Source organism: Carassius gibelio, chromosome A12 (assembly GCF_023724105.1).
Source record: "Carassius gibelio isolate Cgi1373 ecotype wild population from Czech Republic chromosome A12, carGib1.2-hapl.c, whole genome shotgun sequence".
NCBI lineage: Eukaryota > Metazoa > Chordata > Actinopteri > Cypriniformes > Cyprinidae > Carassius > Carassius gibelio.
In genome coordinates this window covers 14,493,476-14,516,021 of record NC_068382.1, presented here as the reverse complement: position 1 = coordinate 14,516,021, position 22,546 = coordinate 14,493,476, and the positions used below count along the sequence as shown (strand labels likewise).

Below are 22,546 nucleotides of genomic sequence, written 5' to 3'. Positions count from 1 at the left end.
AGTAAATGCAGCTTAATTTTTAAGGTCTTGTACACACACACACTAAAATTTTTATTTATTTTACATCTAGAGAAAGGGTGTACAATCATGCTCCCAAAGGGCCAACGTCCTGCTGAGTTTAGCTCCAACACACTTGCTTGGAAGTCTCTAGTGAGTCTGAAGACTTTGATTAGCTTGATTCAGGTGTGTTTAATGAGGGTTAGAGCTAAACTCTGCGGGATAGGGATCCTCCAGGAACACATCTGGAGACCCATGAGATAAAACTGGTCTGCCTACAGTGTTTACCTTTCATGTAGTCTACTCTTCAGCACAATAATAATATTAAGAGTTACCAATGGTGCATTCAGAGTTTCTCATGCCAAGTATGGACAAAGTTCCAGAAAACAATATGTATGACAGAGTATTTCTATACTAAAAATCTTACTCTAAGTTTCTGAGTTTTTTTTTAACTGGGATATAAACACATGTGACATCTCCGCCAATGTTACACAAGCTCATCCCAACATACTAAACTCTCCAAAAGCTTCAGCTTCCAGCAGAACAAAATCTTGAACTTGATAATGTGTATCTGGCATCACAATATGCTGCTTTCCTTTTCAAGAGCTTATTAAACAAGTTGCATCAGCCTCCGGGTATCAAAAAGCACCTTCCTTATAGTCTGCCTGGGCTCAGCTTTCACAGGAAGTGCTGAAGAGGCAGAGACCAGTCTGCAGTACAGAAGTACATATATGAAGTCTGCCACTATTTTCCTGCTCCCAAAATGATTTTGAGCTCAGAGTGTTTGATCTGAAATAGCAGTTAAACAGGAATGCCCGTGCAACATTTTTCTGATCTGTAAGTATAAGTGTACAATGAATAACAGACACAGGATGGCCAGATGGGGAATAAGCAGCAGATCTGTGGTATAATGCACATGTCAGCAGAACTGAACCACTGATTCAGATGCTCTATAGTCTAAAAGCAGCAGAGGTATTTGAAATGAACACCTGTGCTTTGACACACTGCAAGAATTAGTGATGACAACTGTATTATTGCTAAGGGTGCTCTGCTGAGTATGACCTTCACACCACATTTTTCTAAACTGCCGAACTGTTCACTTACTTCCCTCTGAGTTAATGATGGGGAACCAAGGCCACTGCACTTATAAAATGTAAAACTTGCTTTAATAAAGCACCAAAATTCAGAGAATTAGACCATTTTTTTCAGGCACAGAAATTAAACATTTGACATTTAATTGTAGAAATAATGCATATACAAACAAAAATATGGAAAAAAAATAAATGTAATAGAGCTTTAACGAAAATAAAGAAACTATTTTTTATAATACTGCATATTAAATATATTGACAAAAAATAAATAATGTACATCAAAAATCCATGACTAACAGGCATGTAAAGACAAATACATTTGAAGGTTTACTAGATATTATATTTCTAGGTTTTCCAGGAACACGCAAATGGTTAAACAATATTTTCACTTTTGTAAAGCTAACCAAAATAATTTGGCTAATGTGACCTTACCTGATAGATTTATTTTATTTTATTTTTTTTATATGCAATATATAATATATGATCTTACTTTTACAGGATTTTAAAAAATAATTCCTTTATATCTACAGGTTTTTCAGACCAATGGAAGCTTTAAACGCTTATTTATATTTGTGTAAATCTAACCATGAAAACAATATAGAATACATTTTTGATATTTTAACTGTCATTTAAAGCAAACGCTTATTACTGTATTCGCTGCAGCTCAAAACTTCTCACATCACATTCCAAGACCTCTCTTCCCTCAGCTTCGACCTCACCATTACAGAAACAAAAGCACTGGAATGCCAGTAATGCTGGGCCACACACTGGGCCAGCTAACACCCAGACATAAGACACCTGTTCTACCATTCCAGTTCAGATGATCTCCTCCATAAACACAGAGAAAGAGAGAGACAGCAGTAACCAGACTAATGAAACTTGCTACTACCAAGACTTCTGCCAGCAACATTTACTGCATCCATATGCAGTCCTTCCTCTGCTCCTCATCTTTTATTTTGCACAGATTAGGTTTTCTGACAACCTCACTGAATCAGCTAGTGCCGTGTTTGATGCTCTGCCTCTAAAAACTAAGGAGCCACATGCTTACTTCAAACCGTGCATGAGTGTGTATCATGTTCAAGCCTTATTTTGATAGGAAATGTCTTCCTCATTCCCTCAACACTCCTTGCTGTTTCTTTGTAGTTGTGAAATTTACTAGGAATTTTTGAGTGAAAGTTGTTTCAGCTCTTTGGCAAACACACAAAATGTTACTGATAGCATTAGCAAAACATAAAACAGTGAGGAACTACTTTTTTTTTCTTTTTTACACTTGGTCATGTCAAGCACTTTGAACAATCAGGTTATGGTTATGTTGCATTTATAAACTGACCACTAAAATACATCTCTGCAAAAAAAAAAAAAAAAATCCAATCTGCTGTTCTTGTCTATCATAAAGCCAGACAAGGCAGCTACATTTTCTGTTGAACAGGTTTTTCTACTTGCGTGTGGATTGCAGGTTTGTTATATTTCCGTATGACACCATAACTATGTTGGAGAGAACTAAAGTTTATCTAACCTATACAGCCAGATGCACTTACACTTGGCTGAACCACATCTTATATGAATCTCAAACCACCACCTGAGGTTTTCTATGCTCAAATGCATCTTAAAGGGCATTTAAACATGGTCATGATAACGATTCAATCAGTAAAACTAAAAGTGTATTAAGCTGCCCAGTGTAAATATTTCACGAGTTTATGTTTGTATTAAAAGCCATGAGATCACAGTTTGATGATAACTGTAAGACCACTTCAAGACACAAGCTTTGTTTCAGACCCATAAACAGGTGAAGAACTGAAATGATCCATTCACATCACCTCAGTTTAACCAACTAGAAATGTCTTCTCCATTTCAAGTGAATGTGTTCAGTATTTCATGTTTCAACCATTCCTGCAGAACCTCAAAAATTACATTCCCTCCTGTCAGTACACATTAGACATGGAATCCAAAGGGAGAGGGAATTCTCTGCATTCTAAACTCAGAAAAGAGATATGATAACTGATCCCGGAGGACCTTAGTTAAAGTCACACAACCCATTATGTTCCCGCGTGTTTAATTACTTGCACTCTAAAGGTTACAGCCATCAATGAGGGAATTATCAGGACACGGATTGTAACATCAGCCTGTCAACTGACACTGCGAGACGACGAGTGAGAGTGAGTGTGTGTAAAGAGGTCAAGAAGAGGGGAGTCAGAGAGAGTGCAGACAGGGCACTTCTGAGCAGCGATATCTGACACAGCAGATTGCAATTCTCCAACAAACCACTGTCTCCAGTGTTTCCCATAGGGCAGCAAGACAGTGAAAACTTTCAGCATCTATTTGAACAAATGTTAGTATGTGTTCATAGTCATTTCATTACTTGAATACTTTATGTGACTTTCACATTTGTTCTGGGTCAGACTCAGAGAATAAACTAGAACACTGCTTTTACATTTCAATGGGATGTTGCGAATGAAGATCCCAGAGGGCTTATCTTATGGAAGCCTCAAGGCTAAATTATGAAAGCATGCCATGAAATGCATAATACAGTTTATTCTGGTGTGTGCCCTTTCTCCATTTTGCCAAGAGGCCTTATCAACTGATGTCGAGAAATGTTAAAGACTTCAGCATGCCCAATATTATTGCAAAACATACAATCTAGACTATAACATTTATTCTCATTGGAGTATAAAATGTATTTATATTACAAGGGAATATGGTAAGACACATACATAAAAATAAAGAAACTTAATTAAAATAAATACACAATTTTAAAATTGTGTGTAATTTTGGTGTTCATGTAAATAATTTAGAGGGGGAGAATTACATTTATGAACATTTACAAACATTATTAAATAAATACATATCCACATTTAGAGAAAGAAAACTATGACAATGTATTCAAGTATTTAAAGTAACAGCTTATGTTACATAATAGTTTATCTAACATACCTAATTTGTCTCACAACAAAAGAGCGGAGACCAGCACATGGCTTCACTACTGTCAACCCAGAAGCAGCAGCACTTGGTGAAATTAAATAAACGATCTGATACACATTCACTTTATTATACTTCATTGAGCATGTCAAGCCAACCCTAACAGTTACGATTACTGACGAGTTTGAACCCACCAGTTGATGCCGGTGTCTAGCTCCTCGTCAACACTATCTGCTGAAATAAAGCAGATCGCTTCCATGCCTCGAGGATAGTAGGCTCGTTTCATTGTTTTGTTTGTCAAGTTTAGCTCAACGATCGGATGCACTTGACCCGGAGAGCTCGCGCTGTCAAGTGCAGCCGACCGTTGGCTAGAGCAAAACAGGACACACAAAAACAACGAAAGAAGTCAATACTCGAGTTTTCAAAATAACTTCTTTTGACACTGCCGTCAAATACTAAACATTTACGATTCTTAGTCACGGTTTTGTATAAACAACGCGTTAAATGTTTTGCTCGCGGTCCCCAGAAGATAAATAAGTTATTACGCTACTCACTCGGGTTGTGTGTTGTGTTCGGGAAGTCCAGTAAGACGCCTTTGGCTTCTTGGGCAGGCACTTCGAGAAAAAAAGTTGCCTCTACTCTGCTTTCAAAAGGCAAAAATAAAAAATAATAATATTAATTGAGTAAAATATCCCAGGCTTTGAGTAGCTCTTCGCGTCCAAACTGTTCCCCATTCCATGCAAAACGCCTCGTCGTACAATCTACGTTCAAAGAGGCAGACGAGCTGAAGTAATCTGTTTCTTGATTGGACAGTTAGCCAAAGAAAGGCGGGATTAAAATGTAATCCTAAAATATGATTGGTGGTCACATAATCAATCATATGCCACACCTGCCCTTATTCTACGAAATTATGCTTTACTATAAGAGGTCTACAGGAAGATAGCGCATACGTAAATAAATCATAATAAAACAAATTTTGCTGAATAAATTTGTTCTTTTCTAATGGATAATTTCCAGGAATTAATTAATCGTTCCTTTCTGGGAGTTCAGACGAGAGAACACCTGTCTTTCCTGTTCTAGAGCACATGACCGCCAGGTTTATTCTATTTGAATATGTTGCCTTCTACCTCTAGTAGCTTTACTTGATCCGCCTCGACACGCTATTCCTTGCTGTCTCTCTCGTTGTTTTTCTTGTGTGAGATAATTTATATCGCAGACTGGTTTGACAAGTTTAAATTGGAGAACGCTTCATGGCTGCAAATGTTCAGTTGATCTGTTCAGAACAAAGAACTATTGAAATGTTATAGACAGTGGTGAGTAAGAAAGAAAGAATTGTTTGCCACTTCAAACACTGAGAATAGGCCAAAACAGGCTAATACAAAATGTCCATTTAACACTTTAGCAATTAGGAAACAACACCATTATATTAAGAACTATTACTACAGCGCCCCCTCGTGGTCGACATAAAAGATTGAAAACATTTGCTCTAAACTGTACGACATTGACAGTTAATTACTATAATTCAAGTTCAACCATTACATTATATTGAAATTAAATTAAAACAAATAATAATATAACAGTACACCCAATTACAATTTGCTAAACCAATCATCACTGGCTTTGGTTATCTAAGCACAAGAAGCAAAGGCTTAGTTAAAATGGTTTTAATGGTGTAAACGGTGCAGTTTAGTATGACTGATTCTTCATGGGACATAGGAATGTCTTATTTAGACCAACAAAGTATTTAAGTGGGAAAAAACGTGAAAAAAACTTTATCCAATCATTAGGCCATCAAAAATGTAAATTATGTTTCTTCATCAGAAGAGAGTTTCTTAAATGTAGCCTTGCATCACTTCTTTACCAATGGATCCAGTGAAATGAAATGGCTGCTGTCATATTGAGAGTCCAAACAGCCGATAAAAGCAACAGTAATCCACAAGTATTCCTTACAACTCCAGTCCATCAATGTCTTGTGAAGTGAAAATCTGTTTCTAATAAACAAATCCATCAAGACATTTTTCACTTCAAACTCTTGCTTCCCGCAAAAATATGTGTCCTCTTTTCACAATATTGCTTTATTTGGTGGTAAAAAAAAAAAAAAAAAAAAAAAAAACTCATCTGAATCAAGAGAGAACTATGCACAGATCATCACCATTTACATGCAAAAACAGCCCAAGACATTTCTAAATAAATATGTCAGTGGATTTTAATGTTAATGAGGAAAACGAGGGATATTATTATGTTATTATATTATAATGGATTGTGGGCTTGTATTTAGGACAGAAGTGTTGGTTTAAACTTCAAAACTTTAATGCCGGATTTGTTTGACAGAACAGTTTTTTCATTTCACAAGATGTTATCTGCAGTGGTGTAGATTACTTGTGGATTATTATGATGTTTTTATCAACTGTTTGACCTCTCATTCCGACGGCACCCATTCTCTACTGTATCACTGGTGAACAACTGATGTAATGCAGAATTTCTCAAAATCTGTTCAGATGAAGAAACAAACTCCTCTACATTTTGGATTGCCTGAGGGCAAGTACATTTTCAGCAAATGTAATATATTTTTTTACGCTGTTATTTTTGTTGGTTCAAATAAAAAATATGAGTGATTCTCAGCACATAAAGCAAAACCCTCTGAAGAATCAATCATACTAAACTACTCCAAACTGCAGGGGTTCGTTTTTATCCTCGCATCTAATTAAGTCTCATAAAATGTTGAATATTAATTCAAAGTTCAGTTTGCATGGCTTTTCCATGACTCTTCTAATCTGAGCCTTTGTAGGCTATAGTTCTTTCATCAGATCTTTCAGCAAATTTTCAATTGTGCGTGAACTATTCAATGGGTGAACAGTTCTATTCTAATTAATTAAAGATCACAGGTTTATTGTTGATATTTTAGAACAGCCTATATTAGTAATAGTGTGACTTGCAGCACTATTGCACAGGTAAATGAGAGAACTGATTCTGGAAAATGTAAAAAGGCACCAACTGTGCTTTATCTATAGGATAAAGAGCACAAACAATCAGTGTGCTGATGCACCTGCTTTCATTGTTAGAATAAACAGTGTGTCTTCAAAAAGCGAACTAACGCTCATATTGAAAGCTGAGAGGTAAAGCATTTTTCATAGTGTTAACAGAGTCCAAAAACCTTGTAGATATCTCTTATATAATTTATAGCTTTATTTAATAAATTTGCAATAATCGTTGTAATGAAATCATATTTTTTCTAAAATCTTATCATCTGATCATGAATAGAGTCCATAATATCTTATGTCAAATCAAAACACATATGGGATTTTTCTTCCCAGTCCTCTCTACAATGTTAAAATGAGTGGAAAGAGTTCAAATGAGTGGAAATGAAATGCAGTTATTAAAATAAATTAATTTGCATAGTACTTAATGTGTCCATTTAAATTCACCTCTGGTTAATGACTTAATTATACAATAACTTGATGAAGATGACTCAGGACTCCCAACTGTGAACAGTGCATATCTGTTTTGGCCAACATGAAGACCAAGATGCTGCTTGAAAAGCTCTAGCCAAATCATGAATGCCATCCATTGCAGAAAAAACAAACAAACAAACAAACAACAACAACAACAAACACTTGTTTTGTCATACTGGGAGAGATGGGAAACAGCAGCATTATGTTATAAACATGTACCCATGTAACCACGACACAAAGCCTGAAAGCTTATTCTGGAGGATCTCAAAGCAAAGATCTTTGGCCTTTAAAAGCACAGAATGACCCAAAGCACAAGCAAAGGCTTTGGTTTAATGTTTTAGGTGGCTTAAAATAATTAACATCGATGAAAAATGATTGATTTGACTGTACTTACATTATCATTTGGGAACAAAACAATTGAACTGAACTGGATAATTATTGATATGACTGTACTAACATTATCATGTGAGAACAAAACAATTGAAGTGAGCTGCCTATTAGACATTTCATAATTGACTTTGCAACACTGACACAATGATATGAACTAAATCAACATCGACCTAAAGGGAGCTGAATAATGACTTTATTGTCTTCTTTTGGGCTGGCTTTACAGCTGAATTTAGTTTGTTTTGATAGCTATAAACTTTGCAACATCAACAATTTCATTTAACTAAACTGAATCAACATTGAACTGACCTGAGATGAATAAAGATACCATTGTCCTCTCTTGAGCAGCTTTATAGCTAAATTAAATGTTTCAACTAAATTGAAATTGAATCAACACTGAAATACACTGAGCTGATTAATTACAGTTATATTCTGTAGAACTGCTTTCGAGATGAAATTGAAGAAATTTCATATTTGAATATTCTTTGCTTGCATTTTAACTTTTTAGTTTCCTTTTTACCTCTTGAGAAGCAGCTTTGAAACAATCTATACTGATTATAAAGCACTATACAAATAAATGTGACTTGACAGGATTTGAAATCTGGAATAACTCAGATTTTAATGCAACTGAAAATATGCCTGACCTGCATACCAAATGCTGTCCACACACTCTCCATCACATTTGGAAGAGTTGGCACAGAATTTGCATAGAAAACCAAACACAAATCACCTCTAAAGGTGGAAAGACTCATGAGACATAAACACCCCACCCTCACCAAAAAAATAAAAATACAAAAAACACCGGTTGCAATTGCTGCTGCCTCTGCTGATGTGATTAAAACTAATTCCTGCTTACTTTATTTTATGTTAGAAAATTATAACATGGGATTTGAGCCATTAATGTTTTTTTTTCTTTCTTTTTTTCAGTAGGCCAATATATCAACCAAAGAGAAGGCTCTGTTCTTCTGAAGGTTCTGAACAATGTTCTGGTTACTTGTTTCATTCAAAAAGTGCGCACACATATCTCTTTTCCGAGAATTCCCCAGACTCGTTTGTTTCAGTGAGTCACACTGCATCAGGACCTTCAGCACACATGCTGCACATGCACTGGCTCAACATGTCCAGTAGATGTCAGTATTGGGTTTAAATTCCAACGACTGAAACGCAGTATTTCTTAACAGCTGGAGTAAAGCGCGAAGTGAGAAACCTAAATCAGATTTTTCTGTAAGTACGTCAAGCACAATGTGTTTTTACTAGAAAAAGAAAAAAACTGCGAAGATTCAATCCGGTCCCTTTCTCATGATTCGAACAGTGGCCGAAATGACCCGACAGTAGCCGAGTCGAGTCGAACCGATCGCCGGAATGAGCCGGATTGAGGTGTGCGAGGAAGGCTGAGCTTCGCTGTTCTGTAGATAGGGGCAGAGTTTCGGTGTGTGTGTGTGAGTGGGAGATGGACCGAGGGCGCTCTACTGACTAGCAGAGGCGAAGAGCGACTCCAATAGCCAGAGCTATTGAAATAATTTACGCGATCGGGTCGTCGATAGCCCACTCCAAATACAAACTAAGTCGCCCGTCTTTCACATCTACTTCACACACACTAACACGGCATTGATGGTAATGTATGCAAGGAAACAACCAAGACTCGGCGATGGGTAAAGAACTCTATTTTATACTTCGATTTTCCTTCTCCGCTTTGACAATCCGCCATTTTTAGCCAAACCAAAATAAGTAGAAACTTAAGGAAGCCGATTCAGCTGTTGCAATTTCTGCCACTATCCGTGAAGATTGTTTTTAACTGTTCCTCTGTCTCTTTTTCTTGTTTTATTTTGTAGGTGCACCGACCGACGGGATTCTCAGCCCTATCAGGTAGATCTGAAACAAATAAGATTAAAAATGGGGTAAATCTAGCGCAGGCTTTCGAAGCAATTTAGGCCTCTGTGCGTAAAACACAGCGAAAAGTGCCTCGTTATCACAGTGTCCAGCTTGAAACGACACACACATTTAAATTACACTGCAAACATAAATTTGTGCTGTCATAAGTCGCCTGCCCGTCGAATTTATCATGTTTTAAAAGCGCTCACAGCGCTAGCGACTTTAACAGGCTAACGTTAGCACGCTAGCTGCTACATCAGGCCTGTGTGCCACAGCGATTTACTTAGAAATGTCTGTCCTAATAACGTTTATAATTATTAACTCATAATCTAAATCATGCTACTTTAAAGAAACTGTTATATACGTAAAATGCGAATTTAGTGGTACGATTTTCTTTTTAATAAACAGTCGTCTTTATGGTTTCTAGTGAGTGAGATCAAATCCCAATAAAACGAGCTTAATTATCATGTAGACCATCAAGAAATGCTTATTAATATGTAAGACTGGGAGAATAATGCTTATAGGCTTTCCTGTGCTTAGTTTTGCAATGACATACAAAGTATGTCTAACTAACATAATCGTGTTAAGTATGTTAGATGATTGCTAGCTGGTCTATAGCTCGTATACAATCTTAGACCATTAACAAATGAGCTGGTCAGGTAGTTAATGACCACTGTAGACGAGCTGTAAACCAGCTCTCATGGACATTGCACGTGTGAGAGTGAGAATAATTATGCAGCAGATTTCATTGTAGGAATGTCATGTGTTGACAGACTCTTAAGTACTCATCCAAGAGTCACCCTGATCACCGACATGAGAAGATGCGTGACAGTACCGACACCACTCCGCCGTGCAAGATGCTGCGGAGATCAGACAGCCCAGAAAACAAACACATGGATGGCACCGGCCATGGCAGAGCAAAGGCCATCCATCCACACCGGGGGAGAGAGCGAGAAGGAGGTAAGAGGGGAGACCTGGAGTCATACTGATCCTATGATAAGAGCCACAGATATGAGGCTGATACTGATGACTAGATCGATAACGCAAATCTTACCACGGTCTTAATTAGTCCATAATTGTTTCTATGTAAACATTAGTTAGATAAATTCTGTAGTAAGTGGTCAGATTGCATTCTTTCGGGTTAAGAGATATTAAATCAAATCACACTTACGTTAATGGCACCAGCTTCAATTAGTAACCTTTAATCGAACCTTATGAATAATGCCACGTCAGACGGGAAAATGTAAGGCTTGGTCTTGGAGCACAGTGTGCTTTTCTCTCTCCTCATGTTCAGGTTCTATACATTTTATTCTTATAAGATTAGGTACAAGCAAGAGTTCATCAAAGGGACTTATTTTGCATTCCACATCTGAAGACTGTTTTACAGTTCAGAAATAAGTAAGGCTTAAAAGACCACACATTTCTGAAATAAGAAATTGTGCTTGACTTCCATATCATTCAAATATTCTGTTGTCCTGCAAAATTATTTTACCGAGATCTGCTGAATGCTATTGCTATTGGCAACATTCTGAGGTTATATATTTTTTTCAGTTTTGATGATTTTGAATGATTTTGTTCAGTTTGTTAAACATTTAGACATATGTATGATCCGTAAGATAGTTCACCAAGAAATTACAATTCTGATTTACTCTTCCTGAAGTTGGTCTGAACCTGTATGATTTTTTTTTCCAACAGCAGAGCACAAAGGATGATATTTTGAAGAATGTTGGGTGACTATTGATAAGAAAAAGGGCATTTTTCAAAGTATCTTTGTTCTGCAGATGAAAAAGTCCATACCGGTTTGGATGAGTAAATGATGACAGAATTATCATTTTTGGGTTCTTTATCCCTTTTAAACTCAACCTTAGTATCTCTGAACACTTTCTATACATGCAGCATGTAAGATTGATTTGCAGTAAGATTAGCTGTAAATAGAAACAGTGGTCATAAAATGTACCCACACTACCGAATATTTTTACCATCTGTTGAGTTATTGACATTATGAAACTAATGTACAAGAATTCCCAGAAGCAGACCACGTCTTACAAGGTTTCAGTAAAAAAAAAAAGGGTTAAGTCTGTGCCATAAATGTCACCAAATGCACCCTTAAAACACTATCTGCTATTTGCTGTATAAAAAAAAAAAAAAAAACATGTTCCAAACTCATGATTTTGGTTGATCGAATGTTGCAATGTTAGGCTGGCAAAAACAGGCTTAATTGAGTTTTGCTGTCATCATCGGATTTGATATACAAACAATAATCCATGCAATGTTCAGGATATTGAATTTTATATTTCTTTTGCTTCTTCAAAAGTTAATATTGATGATTTCTTATTTCTGCAAGTCACTGAATGAAATGAGCCAAATTCACACTAGTGTTAATTTCATCACTTATTTTTAATTTAGTCTTAGTCTTGTGCTAAATGTCCTTGTTTGTCATATTTAGTCATTCACATATCTTTTTTTGTTAGTCAAGTTTAAGTCGACTAAAAGTCTCGTCGTTTTAGTAAAAAGAAAACTGAAGGTATTTTAGTTAAGTTTTAGTCGACTAAAAGTCTTAATTTTAGCCTAGTTTTTGTTTTTAATAACACATTACTGAGATTATTACTGATAAACATTTTAGTAAAAAGTGTTTCACATATCTCAAAGATTTTTTAAATGTCATCATTACCTGACAAAATACACTTGTTGAATGCTGATGTTAAACGTGTTTGGTTTTCAATTTCTGATTTAGGGGACACATTAACTAATGATTAACCTGATCAAATTTTTGTACTTTATTGATACTGCTTTTAATTGTAATGCAAAGGCCGGTCATCTGGACATAAGCTGTCATGTACAATAAAAGAGCCTGCGCAGCTTGAGCAACAGCGCAAAGCCGCGAACTCGTTCTGAATATTTTAGGTGAAGGCGTAACAGCTGATGAAAAAGCAGAGATGATCGTAGACGAAAATGAAGAGAGATTTTATCTTAATTTAATTTTATACAAAACATTTTCATCTCATCTTTTTTCGTCAACAATAATGCATGTTAATTTAGTCTTAGTCAGCGTTTATGGACAGTGGTGCAGTCTTGTCATCGTCTCGTCTTAGTAATTAAAGGAAGCTGTGACATTACCTTGAGGAAAAAAAACCATCATCCAAACTAAACCATGGCTAACAGTCAGATTCAGCCATTTATTTATGATCCAGAATCAGATCCCGAGGCTGAAACTGAACGAGAGCAGCAGCAGCAACGACTTGCTCCGAGCGGGGCTCGAACCCGGGTCTCCGGCATGGGAGGGGACGCACTAACAAGAAGGCAGAGATATTTTAAGCAGTTTTACTCACCGCCTGCGGTTCCAACACATGATCGGGACCCTTTTTCGTTGGGATTGCATCATCCTTAAGAAATAAACGATGTGCAAATCCGTCGTCAAACTGGTCCTTGTTTGTAAAACAAGCATCTTCGAAATGCAGGGAACAAGCAAAAACACTTGCACAACTCCGTTGATGCTCTGTAAAAATAAACTCCATCCACTGGTCCCTTAATGCTGTTTTTTCTTTGGTAATCTGTGCAGGGTTGTCTTGCCCTGGCAACCAAAAACACACTCCTTTTGTGACATTTCGCGACGCTCTCGCTCTGATCAGTGAATCGCTCTGATCAGTGAAATGTCTGTGCTGCTCAGCCTCGCTATACGGGAGCGCGCGCTCTTCCAGCAGACGTGCCCTTAGGACCCATATAAGGAAATTCCGCTCCATCTAACGTCACACAGAGCCATACTCGAAAAAAACTTTCCGAAAACTTGTGACAAACCAGAAGGAGTATTTTTGGAACAGAAATACTCCTTCAAATGTACAACTTAATTTTTGAAACTTTGTCCATGTTTAGCATGGGAATCCAACTCTTTAACAGTGTAAATAACTCAGTATGCATGAAATAGCATTTCACCCCCCCCCCCCTTAAAAAAAAAGGTCGCTGACGAACATATTTCATGTCGTCTCATCTGACAAAATTAACACTAATTCACACCAACAAGCGATACAATTCTGTATATTATAAGTGTTTATTTCTCGAGCACCTCCCAGTTATGTTGTCTGCTGCTTTAAATGTTTGAGCTTGTTAAAGTCAGGTGGGTTATGATTACTTGTTTTTAACGTTTATCAACTGTAAACGAATCCAATTTGTTCCTATGTTTCTTTATCATTATAGCTGTGGTGATTATTAAAACTATTGTTATCTTTTAGTTAACATGCTTTTAGTAATGCCTGATATTATTTTCACTTCAGATAAAACCATGTCATTCCTTTTCAGCAAATTTGCTGTTTTTCATGTACGTGCATAACAAGATGTCTTGACCATATACAGCTGCTATGTATAAAGGCAGTTGAATCTTATCACTAAATGTTGATTTGCTACTCTTATTTAGATAACGAGTAGATAAAGAGATTGCTACCAAATAAATGCATCATCTAACTGAACAGTGACCACAAGTGTACGTTGAAATGCACCAGGCTGTGCACGGTCTCAGATCTCACTTATCTAGGGATTCTAGCCTGTTTAAAATTTAGATGTTGGACAAGTCAAGTTGCATTAAATAGGAGAAAGTTATTTTCAAAAAGTCTTGGATTTCATTCTTCAAAAGCATATGCTTGATGTGTTGCCTGGCTCTGTGCCATTATTGAATGTTATTTTTAGTGCTACATTTTATGAATCTCGGAGGTGTAAAAGCTTTGCATCTATCATTCATATTTACCAGATCTGTTATATAGGTCACGTCCTGTATCTTGTTAAAGAGCAATTTAAGCTGTTAAATAGGATAACATTATACATATAAGAAGGAAGTTAAATTAATCAGTTTGGTGTTATAATATGCATTTGCGATAAGCATAAATGCTGAAATCAGCTGAGCCATGTTTCCAACTTGTGTATATATATATAGTGCTTTCGATTCAGTTCGGCTCTTGATTCAATGGAATATTGATTCATTTGGATGTTTCAGGTACATGAACATTTTTCTTAAGGAAAATCTCTCAACTTATTCTGTGTACTACATGGGGAACCTTCTCAATTGGTGCGTTACTCTAATATTAAAAGTTAAAATCAACAACAGAGCCATAATTATTACATTCAATTGCTATGTATTTTGTGTAACATTCAACACTCAAATGCATTTTATACAAACATTTAAATTGCACGTACGGCAGTTTTTATATCACCTTTCTTATGATATAATAACGTTTCTACTCCAATGTGTTGTTGAAATAGAATAATTTATACAGTAGCTGTCATAAATATTTCTCTTGACAGATTTAATCATGTTATACATTACCATCACCAGCAGGCAAAATGAATGAATTAATGTACAATATATCATATACATTTAATTAAATGTTTCTTTGTAGCGGTCTTGTTTTTTTTTTTTTTTTTTAGCTAATGAGGTATGGACTTTTTTTTTATGTATATGAAATTGATTGTTTGAATTTGACAGAATTTGAAAGCCGAGTGTGTTTATCAAAAGTAACATCACAGAGCTTGTTGCAGTTAATGTATGGGAGGTGCTCGAGAAATAATCTTTAGTGTTTTATTCACAAAACTGAAAATAGGGTAAATTGATTGATTTTGCGATTTACAAATTGAGAATGGAGTTTTAGGTGTAAATGAATACAAATTGCTTAATTGAATACATTACATTCTGATGAATTTGATCAAAACCAGAATGAAACAAGATGATGCACTTTCTTCAACTTTTGCCATATATACCAAAAGCAATCGAAAACAGGGTTATCGGTTCCTCTGTAAAGTCTAATCTAAATAGCAGCTAGTTCAAACTTGTTCTACCGCTCCAAAGTTTAGTTTTTGAGTGTGTGCATGTCATAGCTTCTCACACTTTTTTTCTGGATTAAAAATAAAGCTGTGGTTCAAGATGTATTTCTTATTCACAGGAAGTATGGGTAGGACTAGGACATATAAAAGGGCTCTACCCCCACCGTAGATTCACTACATGCTGTTCAGCTGCAAGTGGTATTTAGGGGTGGGACGATCTCTTATAAAGAGGATTTGATTGGACAAAAAACATTTAACATTTAACAAATATTTTTGTCTTTTGTTCCCGAGTCAGAGAGACCTGCACACTTTGTGCATGTATCTTCAAAAGGTGTTCTTTGTCCATGTTAAGGAGTACATCTAGATGATTTTAAATGTTTACGTAGATGTAGTATGGCGGTTGAGTTTCCTAGTTCGCTCCTAGTTACTTTATACTTTTGTTCACTGAACACATCAGACCCATCTTCTCCAAGGCAGTGAGCACTATCTGTAGCCTAAGGGCTTCCTGCAATCTGAGCACACAGATAAAATGCCCTGGTGAGGGTTTGTGGTGTAGCGTGGGGTAGTTGCAGGTCACTTAGTGCTTGCTGTGGGACTTTCTAGACCTATTTTTTACATTAAATCTTTTCCATCTGAAGTGATTATAGTTTTCTGAAATTATTTGTTATTAGTGTACTGTTATAGATCACAGAAGATATATTACTCCTGCAGTAAACAGGAAGCCAGCAGTCTGTGGGTCTCACCTAAATGTTACAGTGTTAGAATAGTCTGATTCTCACTGAACTGGTCATCAGTTAAAGCCTAGTATGTGTTTGTTTGCCATGAGTAATCTTTTATGGGTAGTTAACTGATTTATGAGTTTGCCGGATGTTTCCTTAGGAGTGTGAGTCTGGTGTATTATCAAATCATTACGCTGTTCTTCAGCTCTCCCCGGCTCTGCTGATTATTAGATTTTTGTCAAAATGAGTAATCACTGAAAACACTCCTATTTCACCGTTGTTGTTTTTTTATTTTTACTTCAGATTGTAGTAAGACCTTTTAGTTTGCACTCTTCTGGGTGCTTTTTAAAGAACTGGCTGCTGGATATTTAAACAGTGCTGTAACACTCATTTGATGATGATAAATTTCAAGTCAGTGGTAGAAATCATTTGACCTTTTATTTTTTTATTTTTTTTTTCATCTTCACTTCACAATATGTCTTTCATTTACATTCTCAGTCTCTTCTTTATTGAATCAATTGAATACAAACACTTGTAAGATGAGTCTTTGAGAGCTTGTATTATCTGTGTAATGGAGTTGGTGCAGGTCAAACCGAAATCACTAATGAATCAAACTAAGCCAGCAACTGATAGAAAGGCACAGAAGTGTCTCAGCATCGTACAGCATGATATAGCTCAAGTGCTAGAAGCATCATTGATATACATACTTGATGAATTTGCAGGAAGTGGAAATGGCAGTGAATTATGGGATTATTGTCTATGTAGTTTTATAGTTATGCAGAACAATGGAATGTAAAGAAATAATGAAAAGTGGTTTGTTTACATTCAGTGTGTTTTATCTTTCAGGGACCAGTATATCCCCTCAAGAGAACTCCCATAACCACAGCTCTCTGCACAGCACCAACTCTCATTCAAATCCCAACAAATCATCAGACACTGTAAGTACCACAGTCTCAATGTCATCTAACTAGTCTGCATTTTCAAATGAGGCCGCAATCAGCACACACAACAAGGCCACAGTCACATACACCAGTAACCCTTTGGCACAAACAGGCTGTTATTCAATGAATAAATCAGACCATTTTAAAATAGCCTAATAGTTATTTGTGCTATTAGTTTTGCATACATAATTTTGAATAACTGTCTTACTGGAAGTATCAATTAAGATGCATTAATTTAATATCAATGCAGTCAAAATAGAAAACATTGATCCTGGCAGATCTGCTTTAAATATTTCAGACTTCTAATAAGTGGCATGCTATTTTATGGCCCATTATTTGGATTTAACAAAATTATCCCTGACTGAAATTCAGTATTGCTGTTAAATGTGCTGTCTGGTTGTGTGGCAACCCTCCTGTGTGCAGACCATCTGTCCCCTTGCTGTATGCAATGCACAGTGTACCTTTACCAGAATAGAGAGAGGAATTTCTGTGCTTCTGCTGCCTTTAGAATTACATCATTCATTGACTGTTTTGAAATCTTGATGTCACATGGTTTTTTTAGTACAATTGTGATTTAAAAAAAAATAACTACAGCATTGCAAAACATTTGAAACAGGGTATTTTTCTCATCAGTGATGCAATTTTGATTGAATTCAGTGTCTAAAAGTCTAAAAATAGACTGCCAATCCATAGTCATATTGAGGGGTCGTTTTGTGAAGCATGTTGAAAAGTAGCTCATTTCGACATATTTGATGAATGGATCTAATATTTGTGCCAGCTCTCTTCATAAATCCAAGATCGTTTTGGTGAGCCAAATTTAAATACTTATAGTATTGAAATGGCATAGAAACAAAATTTGATTACTCTCCTCATATGTGTATATATATATATGTGTGTGTGTGTGTGTGTGTGTGTAGGGGTGTGACGGTTAGTATATAACCGTGAGACCGGCGGTTATAGTTGAACACCATCATTAGAACTCTATAACCGCCAAAACCGTGTCATTAAAATATTTTTTACAAAAATTTTTTATCAAAAATTATTTTTATTTTTTAGATAGGATCATAAGATACGCAATATATCGGGAGACATGGTTTTTACCACTTAATGAAGTTTTGTAAATCGTCAGACATGATATCTACCACTTCATAAAATTTTGCTTTGTAGAAAACCTTTCTTAAAAACAAATTTCGTTTTGTACAATTTTAATTTTAATGAATGTTTCATCAACCAATTGCATGTATTTAATAAATAAAAAGCAAATAAAGCAGACAATGATAACCGTGACAAGGAGGCACCAGCGCGCCACGTTCACTTGCACTGCACTGTGAACTAGAGCGCATCTCATCGTAAATTAAACTCATCGTAGACCTATGCCTCATACATTAGCATTAAATATCTTTGCTGCATCCTTTCTAGAACAGACAATGGCTTTTTTTTGCGGCTCGCATCAGCAAAGCATTGCGTCGCCATAGACAGCAAAACAATCAGCGGATGGCGGGCGGGTGTGGCTTTGAAATTTGCTCTATGATTTCCGCGAAGCAGAAAACGAGGACGGAATCTCGAAATCCAGTCATGAAAATGAAACTTGCATTTTAATATGGACAGTCATGGAATTTGGCAAAGTTAGCATAAAATAATCAAATCAAATCTCCATATGGACCAGTATCTGTAATTGTTAAGCCGCAAAAGTTGTTTAAAATATGAATCCGTGTTCTGCGCGTCTCTGTGTGAATTAATGAATGGCAGAGATGTGCGGGTTTGTTTACTACATAGACTGAAGCGCATGACGCTTGCATTAATTTCAGCATCTGAGCTTCAGAGTTCTCTCTCCTTCAAGCGATCTGAACTTTTCAGTTCATCTCAATGGACGCACAGCGCACATGTATTTGATTCTCTGTTAACTCTTTGTGAAGGCGCACGACTCACCGTCACTTTACTGATAGCGCTGTTTCTCACACATGCAAAGAGAGAGAGAGCGAGAGTCTTACCACGCTTAAACAACATGCTATATGTAAATTATTCTTTGTTGTCTTCTGTCAAAATAATGGAGTTCATTTAGAATTATTCAAATTCATTTTCGAACAAGTAGAAGACATACCAGTTTCTCCGGTAGTGGGCAATGGCAGGCAGTCTTATTTAATGAAATGTAAACATTTTTTTTGATAAATAAAGGGGATTTGCCATTAAAATTTAAACATGGAATAAATATTGTGATTTATTTCTTTAAAAAAGAAAGTTTTATAAAAAAAATTCAACAGAAGTAGCAGTGTCACATTCTACTAAATAATAGTAATATTTCTTGCACAATGTCTTTCATGTACAAATGAACTTTTATTTTGATGGGCTACTATTATTTTGGCACTCGTTTTACCCAAATGAAATGGTAAAATGCTTGTGAAGTGACTGTTTATGTATTTATGTCCTCATTGAGACGGCAGATGCTGAAATTACTGCAAGCTCACGCGTTTCAGTCTCTGTAGTAAACAAACTATTCATTCATTCACACAGAGACGTGCAGAACATGCAGGATTCATATTTCAATCCACTTTTGCAGCTTAACATTTACAGATACTGGTCCATATGGAGATTTGATTAATTTATGCTAACTTTGACAAATTCCACGATTGTCCATATTAAAATGTAAGTTTCATTATCAAGACTGGATTTTGAGATTCCGTCTGCATTTTCTGCTTCGTGGAAATCATAGCACTGTATCTGTCAAGAACTGGGTTCTCGGTACCACCGGTACTTAAAGAAACCTGGTACCGTCACATTTTCATCATTTTAGTACTGACTTGGTACCGAAGCACCGGGTCTTTTGACAACACTAGTCTGCGGTCCAGCTCACCCCTAAATCATCTGGATTGGGTTCAGGTCCGGTGACTGTGGAGGCCAGGTCATCTGGTGCAGCACCCCATCACTCTCCCTCTTGGTCAAATAGCCCTTGATGCCTTCAGTGTGACTACAATTTTCATAGTCATGAAAATAAAGAACTTGAATGAGAAGGTGTGTGTGTATGTATGTATGTATGTATGTATGTATGTGTATATATATATATATATATATATATATATATATATATATATATATATATATATATATATATATATATTATATATATATATTAGGGGTGTAACGGTTCACAAAATTCACGGTTCGGTTCGATACAATACACTGATGTCACGGTTCGGTTCGGTACGTTTTAGATACAGCAAAATGTAAAAACATCTCAACTTTTCAGAATGCCCGAGCACTTTGGAAAGGAGGAGAAAGACGCGCTTAGCGTTTTCCATGCGTTTTTAGGCGCGATATGTGAACGGCCTCTAAGGCGCTCGCTCACTCAGTACGCGCTGAAGGCTCGTTGCAAAATGTCTAATGCATTTAACAGACCAGAAATATAAGATCCTACAATAACCAACAGGTCTAGTGTTTGGGTGCACTTTGGATTCCCTGTAAGCTATAATACCGGTGTGCTGCAGGGATAGTTTGTTGCGTGCATGTTTCTCCTTTTTTTCGTCTTTTCCCAGATACTGACACAATAAGGTGATGTCAGCGTAAATGAGTTGACATGTTTCAAGTATTCCCGCTGGTGTTTTTTTTTTTTTTTTTTTTTTTTTTGTATTCCCGCTGGTGTACCCTGTCGTGTTGCAGATGCGACATACCGTTGTTTTTTTATCCACCACTCTCTTGCCATCACCATTATAGCTTAAAGGGAATCCAAAGTGCACCCAAACACCAGACCTGTTGGTTACTGGAGGATCTTCTTTTTCTGGTCTGTTAAACGCATTGGCCATTTTGCAACGAGCCTTCAGCGCGTACTGAGTGAGCGAGCGCCTGACTGAGTAGTACCCTAACATAAACATATAAGTTGGTGTTTTTTTCTTCTTCGGGAGTGTCAGGGGCGTTGCCTGTTACGTCGTTTGGGTTATTGGGCTACCTTGTTGAACGCATATCATTATATTTCTCTCTTTTTTTTTTTTTTTTTTTTTTTTCAAATATAATTAATTAGTCCAACGAACCGTTCGGTATACATAATGCGTACCGCGTACCGAACCGAAAGCGTCGTACCGAACGGTTCAATACGAATACGCGTATCGTTACACCCCTTATATATATATATAATTTTTTTTTTTCTGATCTTTGGATGATTTGAATTACTTTGTGACATTGTCTTTGATACTTTTCAATTTAATGTATCCTGGCTAAATGAAAGCAATAATTTCTAAATAATAATAAATCAATAAATCTTATTTACCCCAAAATGTTAAGTGGTAATCTATATAAAATATAGACTGTCCAGGTCCATATGTTGTTCTTTAAAGCTAAAGCAATTAATTTACTAATTTGTTCACTTATTAACATTTTTTAAATGTTAAAATTCCTTCTTCTATCTCAGGGTACTAGCAGATAGACATTATTACAGCGTTTGCAGGTAGATTCCATCACATTCTGCCACAGGACCCTGATAAATGCATTGCTATGAAAAAAGGAAGGCAGACTACATGTCTTATTTGGAATGACCATCAAAGGGAGATAGATTTTGACTCAAGGGAGGAGTTAACCAGGCCATGTTAACCAACCATAGTGTGACCCCTTGGCTGACGAAGGAAGCGTTCAAGAAACATATTATTTTTGCAATGCCGGATGGTGATGCTAGTGGCACAGAAATTAAATAGGCATCCTGGAAGGGCAATGCGCAGAGTTCCACCTCATCAAATATTACACACGCTTGCATCAGGATTCAGCTCTCTCTCTCTCCCCCTTGCACACTCCATCTGTCTGTCTCTAATGTTCTCATTTTCTCTCTTTTCTGCCCAGTCTTGTTCTAGATTTTTAACTTCCTCATGCTGTTACTCTGTTTAGCCTTTTCTAGGGGTGCTGTGATCAGGTTTTTTGAGGCCGATCATAGAAAGCATTATCATCCGATCACTGATACCTTGAAAAGATACCACTGATATTGTGAGGTTGTTTGCAGTGTGTATGTAGTCCATGTGTGGTACAGAAGCAGTATGGACTGTGCTACAAACGTTCATCAATTATTCCATGCTTTTTAATTTTGCATTTACTTTTATATATTAAGTTGCTAAAGCAAAACACTTAAAATACTAACATTATCACAAACTTAAAACTTAGCATTGACAGAAACCGCTCAGCTCTACTTGCCTTTTCTTTTGCATTTAAATCTTTATTACAAACAATCCTGTTCCTTAATTAAGAACTTAAAAATTATTGCCTTTTTTATCTGAAAGTGCTCTTTTCATTTAAACCTAGCCAAAAAGCCATAGCCTATGTGTTGGCTGTGAAACACAGTAGACTATAATTACATTCATTTTTGTGTCAATGCATGTTCATATTTACCGCAA

General features: G+C 36.4%; 3 protein-coding genes across 5 annotated transcripts in view; 1 reads left to right on the top strand and 2 right to left on the bottom strand.

Annotated features, from left to right (window-relative positions):
• The window catches only part of LOC128025236 (actin filament-associated protein 1-like), a 319,996-nt gene that overhangs the window by 97,651 nt on the left and 199,799 nt on the right, over positions 1–22,546 (bottom strand). The window lies entirely within an intron of this gene.
• LOC128025244 (ras-related protein Rab-18-B) overlaps positions 1–22,546 on the bottom strand; it is a 285,505-nt gene that overhangs the window by 110,651 nt on the left and 152,308 nt on the right. The window lies entirely within an intron of this gene.
• The window catches only part of LOC128025239 (WW domain-containing adapter protein with coiled-coil-like), a 29,852-nt gene continuing 16,530 nt past the window's right edge, over positions 9,225–22,546 (top strand). The window contains exons 1-4 of the mRNA XM_052611381.1: positions 9,225–9,495; positions 9,676–9,709; positions 10,489–10,675; positions 17,086–17,177. Of these exons, the coding sequence (XP_052467341.1) occupies positions 9,455–9,495; positions 9,676–9,709; positions 10,489–10,675; positions 17,086–17,177 (354 nt within the window). The 5' untranslated portion in view covers positions 9,225–9,454. The remainder of the gene's footprint in view (positions 9,496–9,675; positions 9,710–10,488; positions 10,676–17,085; positions 17,178–22,546) is intronic.